The 23,621-nt window shown below is 37.1% G+C and overlaps 1 protein-coding gene across 9 annotated transcripts in view; it reads left to right on the forward strand.

Annotated features, from left to right (window-relative positions):
* The window catches only part of DMD (dystrophin), a 1,316,184-nt gene that overhangs the window by 1,237,662 nt on the left and 54,901 nt on the right, over positions 1-23,621 (forward strand). For all 9 annotated transcript variants that reach the window (XM_026096811.2, XM_064497835.1, XM_064497804.1 and 6 more), the window contains 4 exons: positions 6,835-6,909; positions 12,013-12,214; positions 15,609-15,694; positions 17,946-18,103. In XM_026096811.2, coding sequence (XP_025952596.2) covers positions 6,835-6,909; positions 12,013-12,214; positions 15,609-15,694; positions 17,946-18,103 — 521 coding nt within the window. The remainder of the gene's footprint in view (positions 1-6,834; positions 6,910-12,012; positions 12,215-15,608; positions 15,695-17,945; positions 18,104-23,621) is intronic.

The raw sequence follows: 23,621 nt of genomic DNA on the forward strand, positions 1-23,621 counted from the left end.
ACAGTGCTATAAATGTCTGATGAAACACGAAGACTTAGTGGCTAGTGGTGAAATTATGGTCTATTCAGGATTGTTCGGTGAACAGTTTTTAAGCTGTGCTAGATAGGCATTGTCAGACACAACACTGACATGTTATTCACAGAATCGTTTATCCACTGCAGGCAATATATTTATGAACAGCTATTTGAGCATGTCACAACCTACAGTTCAGTAAGACTTTCAGGTTTTGAGGTGTGTCGGTGTAGGTTCACATTTTTTTCTTTGCAAATAAGGGTAAAAAGCCTCTGGTAATTTTACCAAATGAAGGTGAGGATTTGATAAATGTGACCAAATGAGTATTTGACCTGATGAGATTCAATTTCTTCTTTGAAAGAAGTAAGATGTTGTCATATTTTACTCTTGAGATGCAGTTAGTGTCTGAAGCATTTAAACTGCACTTTTCAGTTTAATGGTAGCCAGGCAGTGAGAAAATTACTGTCCATAAAATCATGTAAAATGATTGTGGTTTCTCCTCATTAATTAAAAAATAATTACAATAATATTCACAATAATATAAAGAAGTAGCGCTCTTTAAAAAACAAAATGGTTTCCAGGTTAAAAGGATTCTCTGAGATGCCTTCTAATTACATTGCATGTGAGAGAAAAATTATTTGAACAACCTTTGGCAGGAGATAGTCTGTGCCATCCCAGAGTGTTTAAACACTCAGCCAGATTAGTCTGTGTTCGAGGACAGTACATTATCAAATGGAACATCCTAGTCATTCAGCGCTCCTAGCAGCTGGAGCAGTCTTAGTGATCAGTCTTTCCAAGAATGACCATCGTAAGCAGTTCGGTGATAACACATTACTCAAAATGTATTGTCTGGATCATAGATTTGTGCTGCTTAAGAATAAAAACAAATGTTCCTCCATGCTGGACGCTAAATCTGTTTTTGAATATGTTCTTAGAAGCTTCCTGTCCTCTAAAATTTTAATTGCTTTTAATGTTTTAGTTGCTTTTCAGTTGCTTTTATGGTGTTTTCCACCGCATTTTGTTCAATAAAGGTACAAGAACTTGAAGATCTGTTTTAGATACTGAAAAAAAAGTTCATATCCATATGTAAAATCTAAAAACTGAAATTTAGCATTTTTTTTAATAATTCTAGTGTCTTATTTGTTGATGTTGTTTCAGTAGTCAGTGAGACACTCCAGCAGGTCATTTGGATTTTTGATGTAAATTGTTGAACACTTTTCAGATAAGAGTGATTTTTACCTGATTGTTCACTGTCAGAAGGATCTGCTCTATGTAATTACTGCTATTCCTACAAAACCATGGAAAGGCAACATTTAAAAGTGCAATGATGATGCTGCCTCAGTTCTTTTGAGGAAGAGTGTAACCCCTGTGTTCTGGGACTCCTCTCATGCATGCAGAATTGTGCAGAAGAGGTTATGATTTAATTGTCTGATTGTCTTTCAGTAATATTTCTGATTTTAATTCTTACTAATAACAGTCTAGAGTCCTTTTCATTAAAGTCATATGTGTAATAAGGGCACTACTTCCTGAGGAATAGTTTGTAGGTAGCTGATGGACATGGAAGAAATCATTTTTCTGGATGACCTTCTCCTTTCTGCCTTAGTTGCCATGAAGCAAATGGAGGTGCTTGTGATGTTTGTAACAAAAAGAAGCAGTCAAAAGCATGTTCCTTAGTTTCTGGGAGTTGTTTATGCTTTAGCACCTTGAATTCCTTTCATAAAGACATTTGAATGGCTGATGCAAAGGATATATCTGAGGTAGAACCTGCAAAGATCATGGAGAGATCTCACTGCTATACCCGCTGTGGCAGGAATTGTTTATTGAATCTGCTACTACATAGAGATGAACAGAACAGTAGGCTTCTGCCCTGTCTTACGATGCTTCTGTAACATAATCTTAGAACTTCTTCCCTAGAAGCATTTATACCCCTTTGAACAGAGAGTTCATTCATGGCTGAGTGATTAGAGAACCATGGTTTCTTTTTACTCCTGCATGTAAATATTAATATCAACAGATACTCCAGTGTGGTCTGTTCCCCTCCAGGGACCAGGTAACCTTTTCCACTGTATGGTTATTGAGAACCTAAGCACTTAGTGCTCTTGAGCATTTACATTTTTTTGATCTATGTTTGAAAATTACTTCTGAGCACTGAGAGGTAGAGATGGGGTGGGATATCATTAAAATGATCTGCAGAAGTCTCATACCTCAAGGGCTTCTCAGACTTTTAATCACCTCCTTGAAGTGATGAGATTGTGCATTCCTCTTAAGAGAGGGAGGGAAACGCTGGAGAAAAACATGCTTCGTATACTGTACATAGTTTTGCTGCCTACTCAGAGATTATAAAAGGTCTGGAGGTAACATTTAGTGGGTGCTGACTGTTCAGTGGGCTGTTTGAGACTGAAGAAAGCATCAGATTTTTCCTTCAGGACCCAGGAAGGAAAAAACACAAGAACGGAGGAACTACTAGTGTTTTCATAGGCTCTTGAAAGATGGCTGCTGTTTGTACTTTTTCCTCCCTCTTCCACGTGTACTCAGCAGTAATGTTTGACTTCTGGCCAAGCAGAGCAGTGCGTTACTGTAAATTTCCTCCATTGCTGTTAGTGGTGAAGCTACCACTAATGTTACCAAGTTACCAAACTGAGTTACTCAGTCTGATTCCCTGACAATCTTTTCTCTTATCTGTCTTATGTAGGGCTCATTTAGGGGAAGTCATAGGCCAGCAAGAGAAATATTTTGAGCCCAATTAGAAAAGAGAAGCTTCCCATTGTTCCTCCACAGAGCAATGCATTATTTTCCAGCGGTAGTTCAGGATGAACAACAACACCACTAGGAGTTTCATAGGAGTAGGGAAAAAAAGCTAAATTACTAAGATTCAGAGAGAGAGAGGAAAAAAATGTTATTGAAACAAGGCAATTCTAAGCTGCGTGACTAACTGACAGGATGAGGTGGAAATAGAGAGTTAGTTATGCACATCCTTAGGTGCTAGTCTCTCCTAAGTGATGGTTGTAGCTACCTTTGTTTTGTAGAGATTCACTGTCATGTCCTCTCCAAAGAACAACTGTCTTTTCTTTGCAGTCCAGCTCAGAATTTGAATTCCCGTCTTCTAGTTATAAAATGCTAACACAGTAATCTTTCAAGAGCCATAAAATCTTTTATTAGTTGGAGAGACTTCTGAATTTAAAATAACTAAAATGTGCCATTTTTGTTACACAGTAAAAATGGAAAAATAGGCAGCAAATAGATGAAAGGGACAAACACAAACTGGTTGAGAGTGAGGTCAGTAAAAAGGCTTAAAGTAGTCCCAAATATAGAAGAAAATAATAAAATTAAAAGGTAAAACTGCTGACTCTAAAATCTGAAGGAAAGATGTTGCATGGAATGGCAGCAATGTAGTAAATGACTGTCATCACCAGATAAATCTTTCGTTAGGAGCATGGAGGTGATGGCATAACAAACACAAATAGTGAACAGATTGTATCAGGACAGGAACTAAACATGAACTAATATTGATAGTGGGAAAGGAGATGGTGGAGGGTAGGGGCAGCGTGCTGTCCTTCTATTAGACCTCAGCATTTAGAGCCAAAAGGTAGCCTTGCTACTGCTTCCACAAAACCTGAGATGAGGGCTGTGAAACTAGCTCTTGACATTGCTGCTGGGAAGTGTCTGCACAATCTTGCTGTAGATGGTCAACAAGCAATGTCATTAAGAGTGATAAGAAATTCAGTGTGTATTAAATATATGGTAAAATAAACTGTAGCACTGTCAAGATTAACTGACTTCATGAATTGTACTTTCTGCCCCAATCAAGGACTGAAATGTGTGTATATATTAATGTTTCTTAAAGTGTAAGTTTTAAATAGAAAAGCTTTTTCAGAGTACTCAGTTGAAATTTAGGGAATGCCTATTCATTTTTATCAAATGCTAGCCATAATCTAATCTATATTAACCTCCAATGCAGTTAATTTTGCTGAGTCTCACTTTCAACAAATAAAATTGTTACTTCTGGGGACTTTTTTTTCTTTTCTAGAATACAAGTGCAGAGTTACAACAAGGGTACAAAATGAAAATGAAGTCACAGTGCATTGGCAAGGGACTGCTTTATTAATTTGCCTTCAAGACAGATTAAGTTACTTTATTGAAATTACATAGTTTATTCCACACCCCATTAAGGTTTCTGGACCTGTCAGTGTTATTGTGAGAGAGAGTGCTGGCAGGAACAATACACTAGAGAACTGCTTATTAGAAAGGTATATGGAACTGTGCAAAGAAAATGAAATTGTATACAAAGCTGGAAGTTTTCCACTTCTGTTGTAAGATATGATGTTTTAGAGACACTTCTCAGTTTTTATTTGGGTATGCAAGACTATCGAATTATCGAACTTCAAGTTATTCATTCAGAACAACTTAATTGGGATATATTTATGTAGTTGAACCTATATTCCCTCTGCTACTCAAACTTGTACAGCATTGTAAATGATACTAGGATACCCAAGATTCCATTACAAACAGCTTTAAAGAAGCTCAATGCCTATACCAGCAAAGAATTGTTTTGTGATTGCCTTATTTTTCATAATATTTTCATAATATTCTTTCTCTACCCTTGGAGGCAGCTTATTGGGCTAAACAGACTTATTCTGAGCTGGTATCAGCTTTTCATGTTCTTTCTGTATTTACCTAGTAGTTCACATTTTCAAAGCACTTTCCCATCATTAACTCCTTAGGCCCCACAGATTTCATCAGTATTGGTAAATTAAATGCATTCACGAATGTTCCTGGGCACTGAAACCAGGTGGCACAGAACAACCTATTTCTGTACTAGTAAACCCTTAAATTACAAGAGGCTGACCTGTCTGTTGGGATGATCCCTAGCATATTCTACCATCCATGAGTATCTGTGCACAGGAATTATTTGGATAGCTGATCAAAGAATCAGAGAATGATTGAGGCCAGCAGGCACCTCTGGAGATCTGGTCCAAACCCCTGCTCAAACAGGGTCACCTAGAGCAGGTTGCCCAGGACCCTGTCCAGACGGCTTTTGAACATCTCTAAGAATGGAGACTCCACAACCTCTCTGAGCAGCCTGGTCCAGTGCTCAACCACCCTTACAGTAAAGAAGTGTTTACCTGTGTTCAAGTGAAATTTCCTGTGTTTCAGTTTCTGTCCGCTGCCTGTTGTCCTGCCACTGGGCTCCACAAGAAGAGTCTGGCCCCATCCTTTTGATACCCTCCCCTCAGATATTTATACAGGTTGATTAGATTCTCCTCGAGCCTTCTGTTCTCCAGGCTGAAGAGTGCCAGCTCTCTCAGCTTCTCCTTGTATGGGAGATGCTCCAGTCCCTTCATTATGTTTGTGGCCAAAAGTATGCCGGGGGTGTTCTGTTTTTTGAGCGATATGGATGGGGCTTGCTGTAGCACACAGGAGTGCCCCCAGGCACTGCTCTAGTTCCCAGTGCAGGTGCCCTGTAATGTCCCTGCAAGGATCTGGCAGTTTCATTTGGGAACAGCACCAGTTCATTACTTTATCTCAAAACAGTAATGTTGATAGTTCATGTTCTCTTCAGTGAAGTTACAGCATTGCAGCTGTATGTGGTTAGTTTAGGTAGTTACTGATCTGCTCAGACATACACAAGCCCTTTGCCAAAATTATGCACTCACTTTTGCTTCTTGAGTTCAACTCTGGATAATGCATGTGGTGGTATATCTGAATTGTAGTGTAGAGAGGCTGAACCTAGCTGGAAGTGAGTTAGCTGAGGTACTAGCAAGAATTTAGCCTTGGTGTAAGTGGGTTTGTCCAAGTCTGCTCTCAGCGAAGCTAGAGCCAGTACTAGAACAAACGTCTTCTTCAGTCTTTCACAGAGGCATATGAAACAAAGATATAAGTACGAAACACATTTTGACCAAAATCTCATCCTTCTTTTCAGTTTTGTATAGTGTTTGCTTCTTGGGCTATTGAACAGCTAGCTGCTATGCCTTGCTCTGGAGATAATCATAATTCAGTGTTGAATAATGTTTACATAGCTCTTACTTAGCCTCACAAATGTAGAGATGTTTCTGTTCAGTGTGTAACTGGTCTGATTTGACTGGTTTGATCTGCGATCTGCCTTTTTTTTCTATAATGTCCTGATTTTGGAATCAGTGGTTAAACTTTTTTCTGTTTAGTCGAGAGTTTTGCAGACATTTGATAGCCACACAAGAATGTTATAATAAAAATCTCATTCTATCATTTATTTCTTGTCAGTTCTAATTCCTCTCCGTGCTCCCCTAGCTTATCAGCTCTATGCAATTTCAAAGGTGTGCCTGAAAACTTAACTAGCAGAGTAAACTGACTTTTTTCCAGGAATATTTTGGCTCTCAGAGCATGGCCTGTATCGATCTGAGTAAAAAGTACAACAGTTTCATTGTTTTTTAGATTTTTACTAGTAGCTTATAGTTACCTACTTTTTGTTTTCCCCTGTGTAGAGCTCTTTTCTTGGCTGCCTAGCAAGCAGCCTGACTTAATACATCAGACGAAAAGGGAAAAGTTTCAGATTCTTACCTCTCTTAAAATGGTTACCATGTGAAAGGTTATGGTGTTCCCAGACAACACCATTTTAGTCACTGCTGATACCACTTCAAGTACTCTTTAAGCTTAATGCCTTTGACAGGGAAATAACACTTTAAGACTTACACCATTTTTCTTTTGAATGATTGTCAAGGTTTGAGTGCATTTTCTCGGTGAAGTATAGTTTCTTACATAATTTTTTCCTCTTTATTTGAACCAATGATTATAATGTTATTTTTAAGATGTAAAGCTAACTTAAATTTGAAAATTTTTGCCTTTTAGCTGACCTGAACAATGTCAGATTTTCGGCTTATAGAACTGCCATGAAACTCCGAAGGCTGCAAAAAGCCCTCTGCTGTAAGTATGTGCCTGTGTCTCATAGACTGTAATGAACACTTAGTTACCAAAACATAAGGTTATTTCCAGCTTTCACAAGCAGAAAAATACCCCCAGAATGTTTACCTAGTGTATGAAACCTTTCACCTGCTTCCATCATTTTGCGCATTCCTTACAAAATTAAAGGTATTAGTCAATCCCAGATCTGTCAGATATAAGATGGAGCCAACAGATCAGAAACAAAGTTAACATTCCCTACATATTTCCTATCTTTATAGTCTTTAGCCAGATATTTTCACTGTGCTCATTACTAAAGCTGTGTCATGTGTCAGCCACAGCTTTACAGCTCAGCAACAAACAGGGTTGTACTCTATTAAAGATCAGTGAGAGTTCTGATTAAATAATAGTTTCAAATCTTAAATAGTTAATAATTGGTAAGTTGAATCTTTAACCCTAAGGGGTTGTTGCCTTCAAATGAGATCATTAGAAAAAAAATTTACCTTCATTTTTCCACAATTAAAATATTATGTTCAAAATTTCTTGTCAGTCATACAGAAGTGATGTATATGTTCTAACATTTTCATTCTCTCAACTATGTTATGATATTCTACCTGTCACTTTAGTTACATTTGCACTTTAGCTTATTGAAACTTGATAGCTAAATAATTTGCTCATAGTTTCTTGGTGGGCCAGTTAGTTACAAAAGCAAACATTAGGTGGTTCCATTTGGAGGGTAATTAAAATATTTTAACATTCACTATTTGGAGTTTAATTATAGGGTTAACATTCTGAGACAGTTGCAAATGCCTAAACTGTTTTATTTCAAGTCGAGATTTATGCTCACATGCTTCCTGGAACTGTGTCAAACCTCAGTATTTTTAAGCATGTTTGCTCGTGAGCTTATAAGGATGGGTGAATTCCACTAATGAACAAACTTAATCTCTGGCAGTCCCATATTTATTAAAAAAAAAAAAAAAAGTAAACAGTAAGTGAAAATTTTTGTAACATAATAAAAGGTTTCAGTAAGAACTGGAAATTCCTGCACACAGTGTTTTCAAACTTGTGTAATTTTGTCTATTTCTCAACATTAGTGCAGTGATAAAGAATGAATTTTGATAGCTGATGATCAGAAATAAACATCTTTTCATGACACAGCACTACCTCCACAATCATTGTGGAAAGGGAGCGAAGAGAAATTGGAATGGTGTTTAGTGCACAAGTTTTCGTAATCAGTGCAGCACAGAAGTAATGAACTAAAATTTTTAAATGATAGGTTTCTCTAGCTGACAGTGCACGAGTGTAAATGATAGGCTTTTATGACTAAAGGTGCAGACCCTAAAATACTTCGCATCCTATTTTATCCCTGATTGTACTGCTGCATAATTCTGCAATTATCTTGGACTATACAATGTAGAATTGGTAATTATCCATTGAAATCTATTGTCTTTTCACTGGCTTTCAAGATTACACTTAGGTGGATTTTCTGAGAGCGAATATTTGCAGAAACATGCAGTGGCACTTACACTGATTACTTTAGCACGTTCTTCATACTTGTATCTAAGGCGAAGTATTTAAGGAATTTGGTTTAACAGTCTGCTCTTGCAAAGATTTTCACTTGGAGACACCATCATTGTATTTCTGTATTCTGTGATTTCAGTGTCATTTGTGAACTTGGTTTAATTAAGTTTAAAAAAAAGTCATTACTAAATTCTTTTCTTCAGTTTGACACTAAGAGAAATAGAGCACAGTGTTGGGTCTCAAGGCTCCTACATTATAACCAAAAAGATCCTGAATTCAAGCTGAAATAGTTGCTGCTATCAGCTCTTAGTTTTTATTTCAGCTTTAAAATTGCAGGAGTTAAAAAAAAAAAAAAAAAAAAAAAGAATATTCTTATCTGCAAACTTTACGTAAAACAGAGTAATATTGTATTCTGAGGAGTTTTTTCAAATTCTAAAGGTATCTACACAGTAGAAGGCCTTTACTTCGACTGTAGTACAAGAATAAATATTTTAAGTTCATAGATCAACCTCATGAACATTAAGACATTAGGACATTAAACATAATGACAAATACAGTAGATGATAATCCTTAACAAATAAGTGATTGTATATATTGTGTTACCTTAGGAAAATCTAGTGTGTCGCTCTATTGTCTCAGCCTTCCAACTGATTATGGGCATGCCAGGTGTAACTGTTGCACCATGTGTTTAAATGTATGGTTTCCTTTAATAATCACATCAAAGCATCTTGACTTTCTTATTTTGCTGCCTTTGAAAGATCTTATCTCTAAGTGCAAACCACATCTGAACATTATGATATCAGTAAAATGTGATCTATTCACAAACTTTTACTGGAGATGCAGCAAAAGAAAATATTCAACAATTTCTCTATTAGTTTTTTTGTTATTTTATACAGAATACATTAAATAGTTTTTTAATGTATCAGCCAACAGCATCAAGTTATGGAAGAGATGAGCTTACATTCTAGGAGCACCATTAACATTTTTTATTACGAGCTGTATGTTCAGTTTTGCCTAAGTTCAGTATATGACCTCCATAGCGTATAGTCTCTTGCCTGATAATTGTCACTTTTGTCCTTCAACTGGATAGTGATTCAGGGTCATCTTTTATAGTTTTTCTGTATTCTAGACACAGGTTGGCCTAGATACAGCCATTCTAACATTATTTCTTTTCCCTTAGAGGCCAAAGAAATATTTACATAAATAACTTGCATTTCAAAATAGTGTAGAAGTTTCTACTTACAAAAATTTTGAAGTCAGTTTCAGAATTTTAAATAGAAAAAGAACACAAGTGTGACAACCTGCAGAAAGTACAAAGCATAACATGGTATGGTTTATTTTAATTAAAGCTTTACAAATCACTGTGTGGCTATGAATTTACATTTCTTTAATATATATCTGACTGACTGGGTTTCTCTTTCAAAAGGTTGTCATCCATGGGACCTCCATATGTGCCTCCAGGAAATAAATATACTATTCCTGGTTCTGGGAGAGGCCCCCAATACATTCCTTTTAACTTTATGGTGAAGATCCAGGAGGAACTTAAGCTGGTGAAGGCCAAAGCCACTCTCCTTCCCATAAGAAGAAATTCCCTAAAACAGAACTTAATGGCAAATACCTTGTGCTTGTTGTTAGATGAACATGTATCAATAGTTTCAAGATAGGCCAGCAGGTTGAGTAAGAGCAGGGTTAAAGGGTTTTCAGAAGATGCTGCTGCTTATTTGTGTGAAAAGCTTTCACAAAATGGAATGACCCACGTTCAGCTGTAGTTGCATGTATAATTAAGCTGCCATCCAGATGCCTGAGGGGTTCATTTAATTACCATTGATTCATTGTCTCAAAGGAACTGAGTTCAGCCTTAAGCTCCAAGTTAAAGGTGTTGCAAAGGCAGTGCTGTATTTCAAATTTGGCTAATAAACTGTTATTAGAAGAAGAGCATTGTTCTATGACACTTTGGAATGAGGTTGAAAAACATGCTCTTCTTGGATGTACTAGTAAATTAAGCATAATATTCAGAAAGAAGCTTTTAAAATAAATACCTATATGCTGATATGGAAAAATAAAATTCCAATAAGACCCTCCACTAAACAGCACATACTAAATTAAATCTCTTGGTATAATAATAGGGATAGCATTCCAGGCTTTCCTTATTTGCTCTAGCAGTGCGTTTTTTAGGCACATAGGATGAGATTTTTCAGAAGTGCTTAAGGGATTTATTGGCAGAAGTCCCTACTGATTTTCAATGAAATCTGTATTCCTGAAATTCTTTTGGAACTTGTGAAATCCCAGCATAGTATCATGCAGTGTTATCCAGCAGCTAAGTATGCAGCTGAAGTATTTTTCTTCTCTATTAAGACACAAAAGGGGCAATTTAATTCTTGGTAATGTTCTAGGATACTCAAGTGTGGATTTGGCAAATGTGTCCTTTAGCTGGTCGTAGTTCTGAAAACTTCCTCTGTGGGGTTCTGCATTTAGCCTCTGCAAATTTTGGTGACACTACCAAGAGATGTTGCTTACCAGGGCTCAATAAAACACATTTTTATTCCAATGTTATTCCAACAGCATCTGGACTTTAATCTCCCCATTGCTCACCTCCTGGAAATTCCATGGAGCGAACTGTGAAGGGTTTCCATATGGCAGCAGGAAGATCTGCATAGATAGTCTTATTTTTCTGTTTTCTTTTGTTTTGATTCCAGGTTTACTTTGTAAACCAACGTATCGTGACTCTCTGATTTGGTCTCTTCGAAAGTGTGGTACTGCTGTTAGGTATATCATAGCAAAGTTCTTTGATGGTAGTAGAATTTGTGTGCACAGATTAGGAAAGTTACAGAGTTGATACAGGGATGTTCTGTTTTGCCATGGACATCCAGGTTTCAAAATATGTCTGACTTGAATTAGAATGGAAATCAATGTTTAAAACATCCATGACAGAAAACTCTGTTGTATGTTGACTGAAAAGTTTTAAATTCATCTTACTGCATAATGCCACAGCGATATTCCTAAATGTAAATGTTCTCTGAAATTAAAAATAGATCATAGATCATTTAACATTTCTGGAATCTTCTTTTTGCTCTTCTCACCAGGAAAAAAATAACAGAGAGGTTAATCCCCATTCAGTTGTGATTTGTTTGCATATTCCCTGTGGAATTTGGTTCAGTTAAGATTGCTTGACTTCTGTTAGAAATGAATGATACTTCACATAAGAGTTGATGGCATGTACTATGCTTAGGGCACATTCAGTGAATGCAGTAGTCAAATATTAGCCTATCTGTAGGCATATAAAACATGAAATATTTAATTTTTACTTATGTAGTAATTTAAGTAATATTTCCATAGAACCCAGTAGCATAGTGGGTACTTCATGACTAAAAATGAAACAATTCTCTGATTTATAAACATTGCTGTCTGAGACCACAGCTGAATAAACAGTGCACCTGTAGGAGTCTTGAAGCCACTCTTGCAAATAACTTTCAGAGGGCATATAGTGGTGTTGGCCAGGTACGCAAGCCAAGCAAATTGCTATATTTACTTTTTAGGTACAGGTAATATAAGTACTGTTGCTCTGCAACCTTTATTGTGGTTTTTTTATTATTATTATTTTAACAGTGGATCTCCTGGGTCTGTCTGCCGCATGTGATGCCTTGGACCAGCACAACCTCAAACAAAATGACCAGCTGATGGATATTCTACAGATCATTAACTGCTTGACCACTATTTATGATCGACTAGAACAAGAGCACAATAACCTGGTCAATGTTCCCCTCTGTGTGGATATGTGCCTCAACTGGCTGCTGAATGTCTACGACACGTATGTATGGGTACTCTAAACATACTGCTCTGAAAAACTTTCCCTACAATACAAGGGGAAGGGGTAAAAGGTAATGAGCTGTCTGTCTTTAGTACAGCATGAATGGCTTGGATTTGGAAAACCAGTATTGAAGTGAAAATTTAATAAAACGAACAGCTTAGTGATTGCATTTAGCTGAATCAGTACAGCCCCTGGTTAGGCTTACAATCCTAGATTTATTACACTAAGTAAGGAGAGAGCTGGAAAACAGAAGTTTTTAAATAGAGTTTTGTATTCAGAGCAATTCCAGGGCTGCATCTTGTCATTACGTCAGCTTTTTTCAATTTATGTGCTAGTATACCTTCATCTGAAGAAAATAAGAGAATTACCAAGAAGCAGCAATATAAACAGACTCTCCATGTGTCTGTACTTCTGGTTGTTAAACCTGTTCAGAACTATCCATTTTCTATAGCTTTCAATCTGCAATCCTTGTTCAAAGTTGAAAGAGGCTCATCTGTAATGTGTTTACAAGCCTTAGCAGTGAGGAGATCTGAGAAATTTTTCTTCCAAAATTTAATTTTAAAAAGGTTATCTGTAGGTACAAAAACAATGGCATAAATTTACCTTAAGAAAATGTATGGACTTTCCTACTTAGTGGGTTGATGATGCTGCTTACAATGCATAGACACTTTCTAGCACATACCTTATATGCTAATTTTGGAAGGACCTATTTTTCGGTTTGGTGAGTTTAGTGGGAAAAAAAAAATTGTCAATGGAAGTCTTTCTTTGGTTGCTTAAGGTTCTTACCAGCTACCTTCAACCAGACATGCTTGTTACCATGGCAGAATAATCATTTACGTGTAGAAATGGAAGGGCATGGGGCAATTACTGTATTTGCGCTGACATTTTGAACTGCATTGAAGTAAAAGTTCTGTAACATGTTTTATCCATCCATCATTTATCACAGTGCTGAAGTTTAGATGATTACCTGCAGAAAACCTGCAGATTTTTACACAGTCTCTTCCTGCAGGCTTACCCTCTGATAAGACAGTTGCTTTTAACATCATTTGCAGCAGCTGTAGAATCCTCCAAAACAGATTGCCGAGATCACACTACATTTTTGTGTAGTGTACCGGTAGTAGGGAATGGAGCTATATTTATTTAACAGCCTGGTTATATTTCATTAATTTGCTTTGGCTTTCACAAGGCTCAGATCCAATTTTAATTTATCGTCAAACATAAATAAGATAAAAATGAAGATATCCACTTAGCGGAAAAACAACAACAAAAAAACATGCTAGGGATATTATTCCAGATCAGTCACATCAGTGGCAGAGAGGGAGATAAAAATCATTCCACAGGCTGCTCCTAAGCTGGGCCATCCAGCTCAGATTTTCTGTGTCCAGTCTAGCTTTCTTTATGTTGTTCTGTGCTGAAAAGTATGTCATTAGAAATTATAATTGGCTGCCTCCAGGCAACTCCCTGGGTATGCTAGGGAACTGTATATTGCAGGACTTGATGAAACATGGTGTTTTATGTATGAGGGACGCTCATAGCTATTTTGCTGAAATTCAAGTTTGAATTTTGCTGGTAAGAGAGAAGACCTTACCTTTAAATGTGTTTAGTTTTTGTCGTAAACTTAATAGACAAAGATCAACCTAAGTGCATAGTATTACTGGAGACATTTAATTAAAGTACGGACTTTTTCCTTTTCTTATAATTGAAAACTGTCATTTGTTAAGATATTAATCAAATTCACAGTCAATGGCTGATCTAATTATGGGCACAGCCGTGCAAATCCAGCATGTTTCAGAGTTGTTTTAATTGATCAGTCACTCATGCTCATTTGCAGTAGCATGCTAAATTATTGGTTTGACTTGGGAGGAGAGTATGGTGAACTGAACAACTCATGATTCGCACAGGTTCCAATTAAATATGCCTTATGGGGAAATAATCATTCTACATTCGTCTCCTGTATAATTTGCATGAGCCTAGTATTCATCAGCAGGAATTTCTCAGTGCACAGATGATAATTAATTTGGAAAAGGTTTGAGGGAGAGGAGTAAGGGTAAAAGAATAAGGAGAAGAGGGTGGAAAGCATAAGTAAGCAACAAATGCTTATTCACGGTTAGAAACACAAGATTCTTTAACAAAATGATGCAAATTCTAAATTCTGCTTTGTCCACCAGTTTCCATCTGTACCAGGGTTCATAGGGGTTACGGAGGATATATGTGAGCAAATGAACGTAGTTGACTTTCATAGATGCTTTCATAGGATGATGCTTTCAGAGGATTAAAAAGAAAACCCACATCTTAACTTAATAATGCAGCCTAATGCATGAATGTGACATGCCTATACATGATTTATCTTATTTCCTATGGAGTTCTTATTGGTGACATTACAAAATGGTTGATAAGGCTCTGCTTTAAAAAGACATTTGTTAGACAGTAGCTTCCTATGCTCTATACAACTCATTTGCAGTAGACAGCATACATTTGGAATGCTATCAGAAATAAAAGTGTTAAGGAAGTCAGCAATGAAAGTAAGTTGAACCAAACCTGAGTGCTGAGAGAGGATCTGAAGGCTTTTCATTTTATTGCCTGCAGTGTCCAGGATGATATTCTTATCACAGTCACATTACAAATGAATGGTAATATCACAGTCACGTTACAAAACAATAGTAATTTTGAAAGGAAGAGTAACTAGAGATAGTATGTGAACAGATGTGGAATTACCTACTAGGCCCTTTAAACTACTTTGAGAGAGTTTCGACTGTTATGAGGAGGAGATCAGAAACCATAATGTGTTATTAATGACATAATAAGTTCTACAATCTGCCTCCATTCTCCTTGTTTTTTGTCAAGCTTAATCATTCACCTGCACATCTGCTTGCACAGGCCACTGGTTTGTGCCTAGCTCTGTACTGTCATCTTACACGAGTCAGGGTAAGTTTGACAGACAGTAAGCAAAGACTTTCTAAAAATGACCACCACATCTTATTTCTAATTAAAGTGAAGTTAAATTGTCTTTGGCAAAAGGAATGATTTTTTTGTCTTATCAGAGCCCTCATCTTCTCTTAACAATTAAGGGAGTAGACATTTTCAGGTAAGTATAGGGCAAAGATTCTTTACCCTCACTTTTGTCTTAAAAAAGAACAGGAGTAATTATTTCTGAATGAGACCATTTCTGGTTGAATTGATAGAGCTGCACAACTCAGTTCAACTATGCCTGTGGAAACACAACCATGTTTTATATTTTGGTTCTAACTTACATAATAACAGGCCAATATGCACTATGCAAAATGATTTTTAGTGAGACTTTATTTAATAAGGCTATAGTACTATGTTAAACTTTATTATAGTAAGCAAATTATGACATACAATATATTATTGGCCAATGATTTTTTTTCATTAGGGGCCGAACAGGAAGGATCCGTGTCTTATCTTTCAAAACTGGTGTTGTCTCCCTGTGTAAAGCACATCTGGAAGATAAGTACAGATGTAAGTAATGTCATTTTTTTATTTTTTATTTTAATTTATGTTTATTTTCTGTTTTCATTTCTCCTATTCACTGCATAAACATTTAAATAGCATACAAAGATATTCTCTTGGATAGTCTAGATTCACAGCATGTTAATTTGTTCCACACTGTGTTTTTAAATTGTCTGCTGTAGTTTGAGGCAGTTTAGCACATCTACATAGACAAAAATGCATGCCCACATACTTGGTTAGACAAATTGAAACACTGAGATTAAACATTTTTCAGAGAAGGATATTAAAACACTTCTGCTGAACAAAGCAGAGTAGAAAATGTATAAACAATGAGATGAAGAGTCAATCAGAAAACAGTATTGATCTGCAGGACATCTTGCATTACACCATTTTAAAATACATTACCTTTTTAAAATGATTTCTACAGTGGGGTTAGAGTCTTACTATGTACATTATGTTTAAACAGAGTTTCTGTCTTTAAATAAATATTAAAAGTATGCAGCACACTGGGTTTTTGTTTTGCTTTTTTATAATCCCATAACTTCAGCTTCAGATATTTGTGTGTGTATACATCAGTATAAAATTCTGCATATTTTAATGGACCAAATCTTGAAATATTTGAAAAGATTTCACTTGAAGTTAGTATATGTTTCAGTTGACTAATGAATGAATGAGTTTGAAGTGAGGCTGGAATGTGGAAAAGATCTGCAGATAAGAGTAATTTCCAAGAGTAACTTTGTGATTAAATTAAATGGTATCACTCATATATGTGTTTAACAACAACAAAAAAACCTTCAGGATTTGACCCAATATCAGTTTTTCATCAATTGTTATTATTTTGTTGTTTTACTACTGAAAGTTGAAGAAAGCTAAAGAAGAAAACAAACAGTTCCAATAATAGAGTCTGTGCATAATGTATAATTGGATCAGATTTTAGAAATCAGTATGAATGTCACAGTTAAGGTCTTTTGATGTTTCATGTGTTTTTTGTGGAAAAATTATTTTGGAAAATTTTTAAAACTTACAAATAATTATCCAATACCACTATATAGATATTCTTAAAGTAATTCATAAAAATGATACTTCCCCGAGGATTATAAAAGTTACCATGAAAAACATTTGTTCATACTATTATGGTCTCCTGTAGTGCATAGGCATCATAGTGTATTATCCCCTTTTAACACTGTAGAACATTCTTAATGGCTTAATGGTAGGTAAATTAAAAACTGTATAGTTTGTGGTAGAGGAAGGAATTGTCTCTGCCACACTGTGGCCTGGCTCCACGATCAGCTCTTGCAGTGGGACTATTGCTGCATCTATCTGATGCAGTCCCACCCCTGAAATTCTCTCCCCTCTCATCTGTCCAGCAGAGCAGAGTGGGTTCTCATACAGCAAAATTCTTCAGCATTGCAGAGGCAATGGAAGGGTTTTCCCCAAAATTATGTATTATAAGCATAGACTTGGCAGGAGTGAAACTTGTAATTTAAAAGTAATCCCTTCTCTATCCGTTCCTCTGTTCCTTCCACAGAGGCACAGAAAACAGATGTCAAAGCTATGCTAGGAAAGTTATCTCAAACAGTGCTGGAGCAACTATATAGTTGCATCCCGGGTATAATGTGAAATATTAAGAAGACTCCAAAAAAAAAAGCATATTATTTTTATGCTAGGAATCTCTTTCTCTCCCCCCTCTCTCCCCCTCTCTCCCTTTCTCTCTCTCTCACACACACACACTTTTTTTTTTTACTCTTTGAAAAGTATATTCAGGTCTTATATTGTCAATGGGGATATTACCAAATAAATATTACAGTTAATGCTAACCTGATTTTTCTTACTATTACAAACTCTAAAACCTCCTCAATGTATATGTAGTATAACTAAATCCCACCAAATTAAATTGAGCTTATGGAAGGATGATGATTCAGTCCTGTAAGGATTCTTTTCTAGAATGCTGTAATAATAGAACATTATTTAAAATGATGTTTCATTTCAAAATGAAAACTTAATGTGATATTAGCATTCCCAAAGCATTACATTAGAATGGTCTTTCTTCACAGATGGAAGCCCATAACGTAATTAAAATTAACAGTAGACTGCTTCCGTGTTTGCAGACAGACAGACAGACAAACTAAGGAGGCATTTATGTTCTTGTCCATCAAGGCTATCTACTGCACTTGCAAGCCTTTGAAATGAAGTGAATCTGCAGTGCTTGCTGTATCCCACTTGTCGTGCTTTAGCACCAGTGTCCTTTTCATTTCCCCAGACCTGTTCAAGCAAGTAGCAAGCTCCACGGGCTTCTGTGACCAGCGCCGGCTGGGGCTCCTCCTGCACGACTCCATTCAGATCCCCCGGCAGCTGGGAGAAGTGGCCTCCTTTGGCGGCAGTAATATTGAGCCAAGTGTCCGAAGCTGCTTCCAGTTTGTAAGTTTGTGTTCACTCACTTTCAACTTTCTGCTTTGTATTTTCTTTTAGTCCAGCCTTTCCATTTCTAAGAGGATTGAAAATATGGAAGAAGGATTGGGGCTCTGAGGGTCGCTTAGCAGATTTTTTTTCTCTGGTGTATTAACTGTCTTCTTCGCAAGATGTATTTGAATTAGTCTGTTTATTTGTAGGCCTCATCTTCACTAGAAATGTGGCAGCAATGGAAATAGTTGCCAGGAAGGCCTATATTGTAACTGAACCCTGCAAGCTGGTTAAGTCTTTTGTTATGGCAATTTCAGGTTTTATACTTTTCTATTGCCAGCAGCAGGTCTCTGTTTATTTGCTACCAAGTAGGTGAACAGGAGTAGTTAATCTAAATATTATGCATGTACATACCAATGAAAGCCAGGTGCCCCACAGAGTGATAGGACTGAGGACTAAACTGAAGTGTCAGCATTAGTATTGCTTTCAAGGGGTGACAGCACCTGATGTGTTTCATTGTTTGAATGGATAAGGCCATTTTTCTTTAAACAGCACCAGAAGAATTTCTATCCTGTCTGTTGAGGAATATGCAGTGAAGTCTAGGCTCTTTTTCAAATTTCTAAATTATTTAATTTGGGGAGGAAGAGAGTTAAGGGAATTATTCATCTTTCTCCTAACGAGCAGCAAAATGCAGAAGATAACTGCATAATGAAGAGGTAGTCAGCTGCCCATTGTTTAACTAGAGGGGGGGAGCTGATGTATTATTATCTGTGATAAGTGTGAGCACATCTTCTGCATTGCAATAGAAGAGTGGGTGGTCTTAACCACCCCCATTTCTCAGTCCCCTAACTGTCCTCTACCCCCTTTTTTTTGCCTCCTGCTCAGGTTTCATTATGTAGCAGTTTTGGTTCTGTAATAAGCAAAACATAGCAAGTGTTTTTAATGAATATTAATATTTGGAAGTAATCTTCAATCATAGTGTATAAAAAGAATCTAATTCTGAAATGACTACAAACGTCGAGTTGTGATTAGGCATTTCTCTTGTTCTTTTCTGTATTTTTTTAACTCCTTTTGTCAGACTAATTCTACAAGATTTATATTTTCCCACTTCCTTCATTCTTGTCTTGACCTTTCATAAGTCTGGTCTGCCTTTGATGCCATTTCCAGATCAGTGCTTTATAGGGCCATATATCCAATGGGTATGATGCTGCTAAACCGCATAGTAACTTTGATAGCTATGGCTTTCAGAGACCTGTAAAGGAATTCCATGTTGAACTTTTAAGTGAGACCAACACAGAGTGATGCTACAGCAACTCCACAGTCTGAGCTTATATGTCAAGAGGTTGTTTGTGCAAATGAATTAAGGAATCTCTGGATCCCATAATTTCCCTTTTCCCAAGTGAACGGCAACAGCACTTACAAAACTTTTTGAAAAATGATGATGAAAGTGATCTTGGAATCTTAAAAAAAAAAAAAAGTTTTTGAAAAAATGACAGGCATTCTGTGTGTTTATATTAGAAAAAAAAATTCACAGAGGTGAAGCACAAAAACAGTTTTTATGAAATAGAAGACTTGGAATAAATGGCTATTTGAATTCAGTGAGTTAGCAAAATTGTCTTGTTACAGATAAAGAAATACCAACAAGCTGAATGCTATACTGCATCCAGTTACCGTTTCTGGATTCAGCCTAAGCAAAACTAGGCACAACCTTTGACATGTTCATAAATCAGAACACTGCAAAACTTGGGGTTTTCTTCTCTTCCCTTCAGTAAAAAATAGGTAGTGTTCTCTTACCTGCTGCAAGTGGAATTTTATCTTATGTTTTTTCTCCAGGTGAAGCCGCAGTTTTACCTTGTGGAGTGGGAGGATTGTTTCTGAGCTAGGTCCCAACAGAAAAGAGAATCCCGAAGGGAGGCTCAGGTGGGAGTGAGGGAACCTAGCAGTGACGGGAGGAGTCCTAGGATGAGAAGCAGAAATCCCGGTTTAGGACAGATCTGTTGGAGGGGGGAAGAAGGAACAAAAAAGTGGAAAAGTAAGGGCCTGCGTGGAAAGCCTGCCATAAAGGAATGAGAATAGTAAGAATAATTGCAGAAATAATAGTGATGAAGGAAACAAAAAGGTGGATGCGAGGACATAGAAAGGAAAGGAGCAGCTGAAGTTGGAGACAGGTAGAGAAATAAGGTATTTCTAGGAGGAAGAGAGAGGAGGAGCACAAAGATCCTTTCAGTGTGAAAGGCAGCGCACAAGATCCTGGTGTGTGGGGGATACCAAGAGGCCTCAGAGACTGCTAGAGAAATGGCAGAGGTGGCCTGGGAGGGAGGCATGGAGAAGAGTGGGTGAAGCAGCGGAGCGTGAGCAGTGGCATGCAGGGGTCACGCGGGCTCCTCCTGGGGTGCCCTGAGCTCAGCCTGCAGAGGTGCGGGGTGCCACCTCACTTTGTTTTTTCTCATTTCCTCTTTTGCTGAGATATGCTTCGCTCTCTGCACTGTAAAGGGAGAAACAACACAGTGAGGAAATAGGCAGCACTTTCTTTCTTGTGCATAGCTTTTCATACCTTTCCCCTTTTTTATTTCTAACCTGATCGTAGGCCTACTACAACTGTAAAAGTTCTCTGAGGTGCTTTTGGTTTTTAACTCCATGTCTGCAGTATGTGACTCCATAGTGATTTCTTGTACTCTCAGTTACCATCTTTTCCTCTTATTGAAGTGAAATAATTTCATTTTAAAAATAGTGGGGGAATTTACAGTTTATATTTTTCTGTCCGAACTAAGTTAAATCTTTCTTTGTGCACCCACAGCGAGGAATGTTTTTTTTCCAGATTTCTTTTTTCCTCTGGTGTTGATAAGCTAGTAATAACTTGCAGCCATGTCAGAGTCTGCAACAATTGTGTGCTTCAGGAATCACTCTCCCAGCCCCCTCAGGTTAGGTGCCCTGGCAACAGCCTTGTCTGTCATGCACAGCAGCACAAAAAAGGGATGTTTACTGTTCTAGGAGATAACAGGGGAAATCTCTCCTGGTTTTTGTTTGAACTACAAGTCCTTGGGAATGGTGGGGGAGGGCAGGCTTGTTCTGTCAATATGCCTGTGTTCCCGGCGCTGCTCTGTGTAACAGCCTGGGCAAACGGCGGTAAAATACCTCGTACCGCTGCGTTCTTTGTCCTGAGGAATGAGTCTTTTTACTTCAGGCCGCTGCTTTCCTTTAACTGTTCTTCCCGCTAGCATGACGCTTGTTTTTCACGGGTTTCTTTGTGCAAAGAAAGATACTAATACTAACTGTGGAGAGAAAAGGGTATTATGGAACTCATGGTATCTTTCCCACAAGGGGAAAAAACTAATTTATGTTTTGAGATTTTTAAGAAAAAATATCTCATGCTAGAGCAAAGAGTTTGATCTAATGACCATTTGAAGAATGTATAGTTTAGCCTGGGCTCAGACTGCATTATTTTCATATGCAATCTATGTATCTGTGAAAAATTGAGTGGATTCAGTACAGTATTGTTGTGTTGTGCAAGAGATCCCTGTTAGGTATGTAATGGATACCTTTTTTTTTTCTTTTTGATAAGTAAACAGGATAGCAAAATGTTATGAACTAAGGGACATATATTTAATCGCAAATTGACAGCATGCTTTCCTTGCATAATATAGACAGGACATGAGTACAATATTTACATCACTGTCTTTTATGATTCTGTATGATATTGGGACTTTAAGAAGTGAGAGCAAAACCAGAGACAGTTCAGTTCAGATGAAACATTTGCTGCTATTTCCCAATAAAATTTTGGATATTTGGTTCCTTGTTATAAACTGTTCTAAGTATGTTTTTTTCTGAAACTGTACCCGAGGTAGGGTATTTTATATGGAAAATAGTGCAGCTGAAACCAAGGATGAGTAAAATATGTAGTTATTTCATATCTACATTTAAGACTTTGTTTCATTTCATTTTCACAGAGGAAAGTATTTTAATTTTGTGTTGTACAGTCTTCATTTCTGGGTTTGTACTGTCAGTGAACAGGAAAGATCAGCTGTAGAGAACATTGCTTTTACCAGCCACTTAAGTGTGTGTCCAAATCCTATGTGTTTACTTAGACAGACAAATCCAAAATAGGGGTCTGTAAGTTTTTTTTTAGGTGGAGTTTGGTTATTGCAAATCCTGGGCTACACCTGATACTAACTTTGGCCATAAATGCAGTATTTTTATTTGGTTGAGCAGTTAGTTTGAGGGAGAGGGTTGGAGGATTTTGTTGGTTTGTTTTTTAAACAGGTAGGGGATATTAATACTTTATATAATAGCTATAGTTATTGATAGATATAGCTCTATATCCATATGAAAATAATGTGCAAATGCAGTGTTATTGTTGAGACCCTCGGTCTCTTTGTGCTTTTGAGAGACCCAGACAGCCCCTGTTTCTAGTCATAGATATTTCTTCTGCTTCTGGCTCTGACGGAGGAGAACTGGCCAAAGGGGAACTAGCAAATCCTTCCTCAAGCTGCTCCGCTGTAAGTGCCATAAAACAACACTTCTCTGGTTTTACTTCAGTAGGATTTTGTGAACCTGTACCTGACTTTGGGAGGCACTCTTGAAGAGTTCTACAAGTGAACTGGTTTAAAGAGCTACTTTGAAATGATTCAGAGTATGGTGGTAGGGCGCAGGAAGATTGTGTTTTTCAAGTGGTGGCCATATAGTACTGTGCGATAAATCAGTCCTGAGTTCACTTTTTTTATTTATTAGTCATTGCCAGAACACTAAAACCTTTGACTGGAACAGTGCAAGTGTAATGCAAGGGATAAAAGTAATGACCTTAAGCATTTGCTCCAAGAGTCCAGGCAGATTTAAGTGGTTTGTATCACCCAAAGTTACCTTTATAGTAATCCTCTCTTTGTTGACTATGTAACAGCACTTGCCTTGGAAACTGTAAATGGCTGACTGTTGTCTTCTTACCAGCTAGCAATGGGGAGAACATAAATGTATTAGGGAAACCATTCAAGAATGGAAGACAAGGTACAACAGGGTTTGGCCTAACTTGTGGGGAGGCAGGGCTTCTCTTCATGGCATGCTTTGTACTTTTAAACTTTAGCAAGTCCCAAGCATTCTGTTCCTCAGTTTGTTTGTCCGAAATAGTATTTACTTAGACTAACGTGAAGCTTTCCATCTTTCATGGAAAAGACCGTTAAATTAATAATGTTAGTTTATTTACATTTTATTTCTTACTCTGCAACTCTACAGAGCATAGCCCATCAAAAATTTTACCAGAAATCTGTGCTGCGTTGTCTGACTTTGTCCAAAAACATATTACATTGTTCAAATAACATCAAGACTGTATTTTGCAGCATATTTCATGTTTTGGGTAGATAAAGTTGATACAGCACAGAATATTTTTAAAAATACTAGCTGGAAGAAGAGGAAAAAAACCCAGAAAAATTAAACTCCTGAATACTGCATAAAGATGTATGCAGCACCCAACTTCCCCATTTCCCCATTGTTTCCAGAAAATAAATACTGAAAAACAGATGTGTGGAGTATAATGAATTCGAATATT

Source organism: Dromaius novaehollandiae, chromosome 1, assembly GCF_036370855.1.
Source record: "Dromaius novaehollandiae isolate bDroNov1 chromosome 1, bDroNov1.hap1, whole genome shotgun sequence".
Classification (NCBI taxonomy): Eukaryota; Metazoa; Chordata; class Aves; order Casuariiformes; family Dromaiidae; genus Dromaius; species Dromaius novaehollandiae.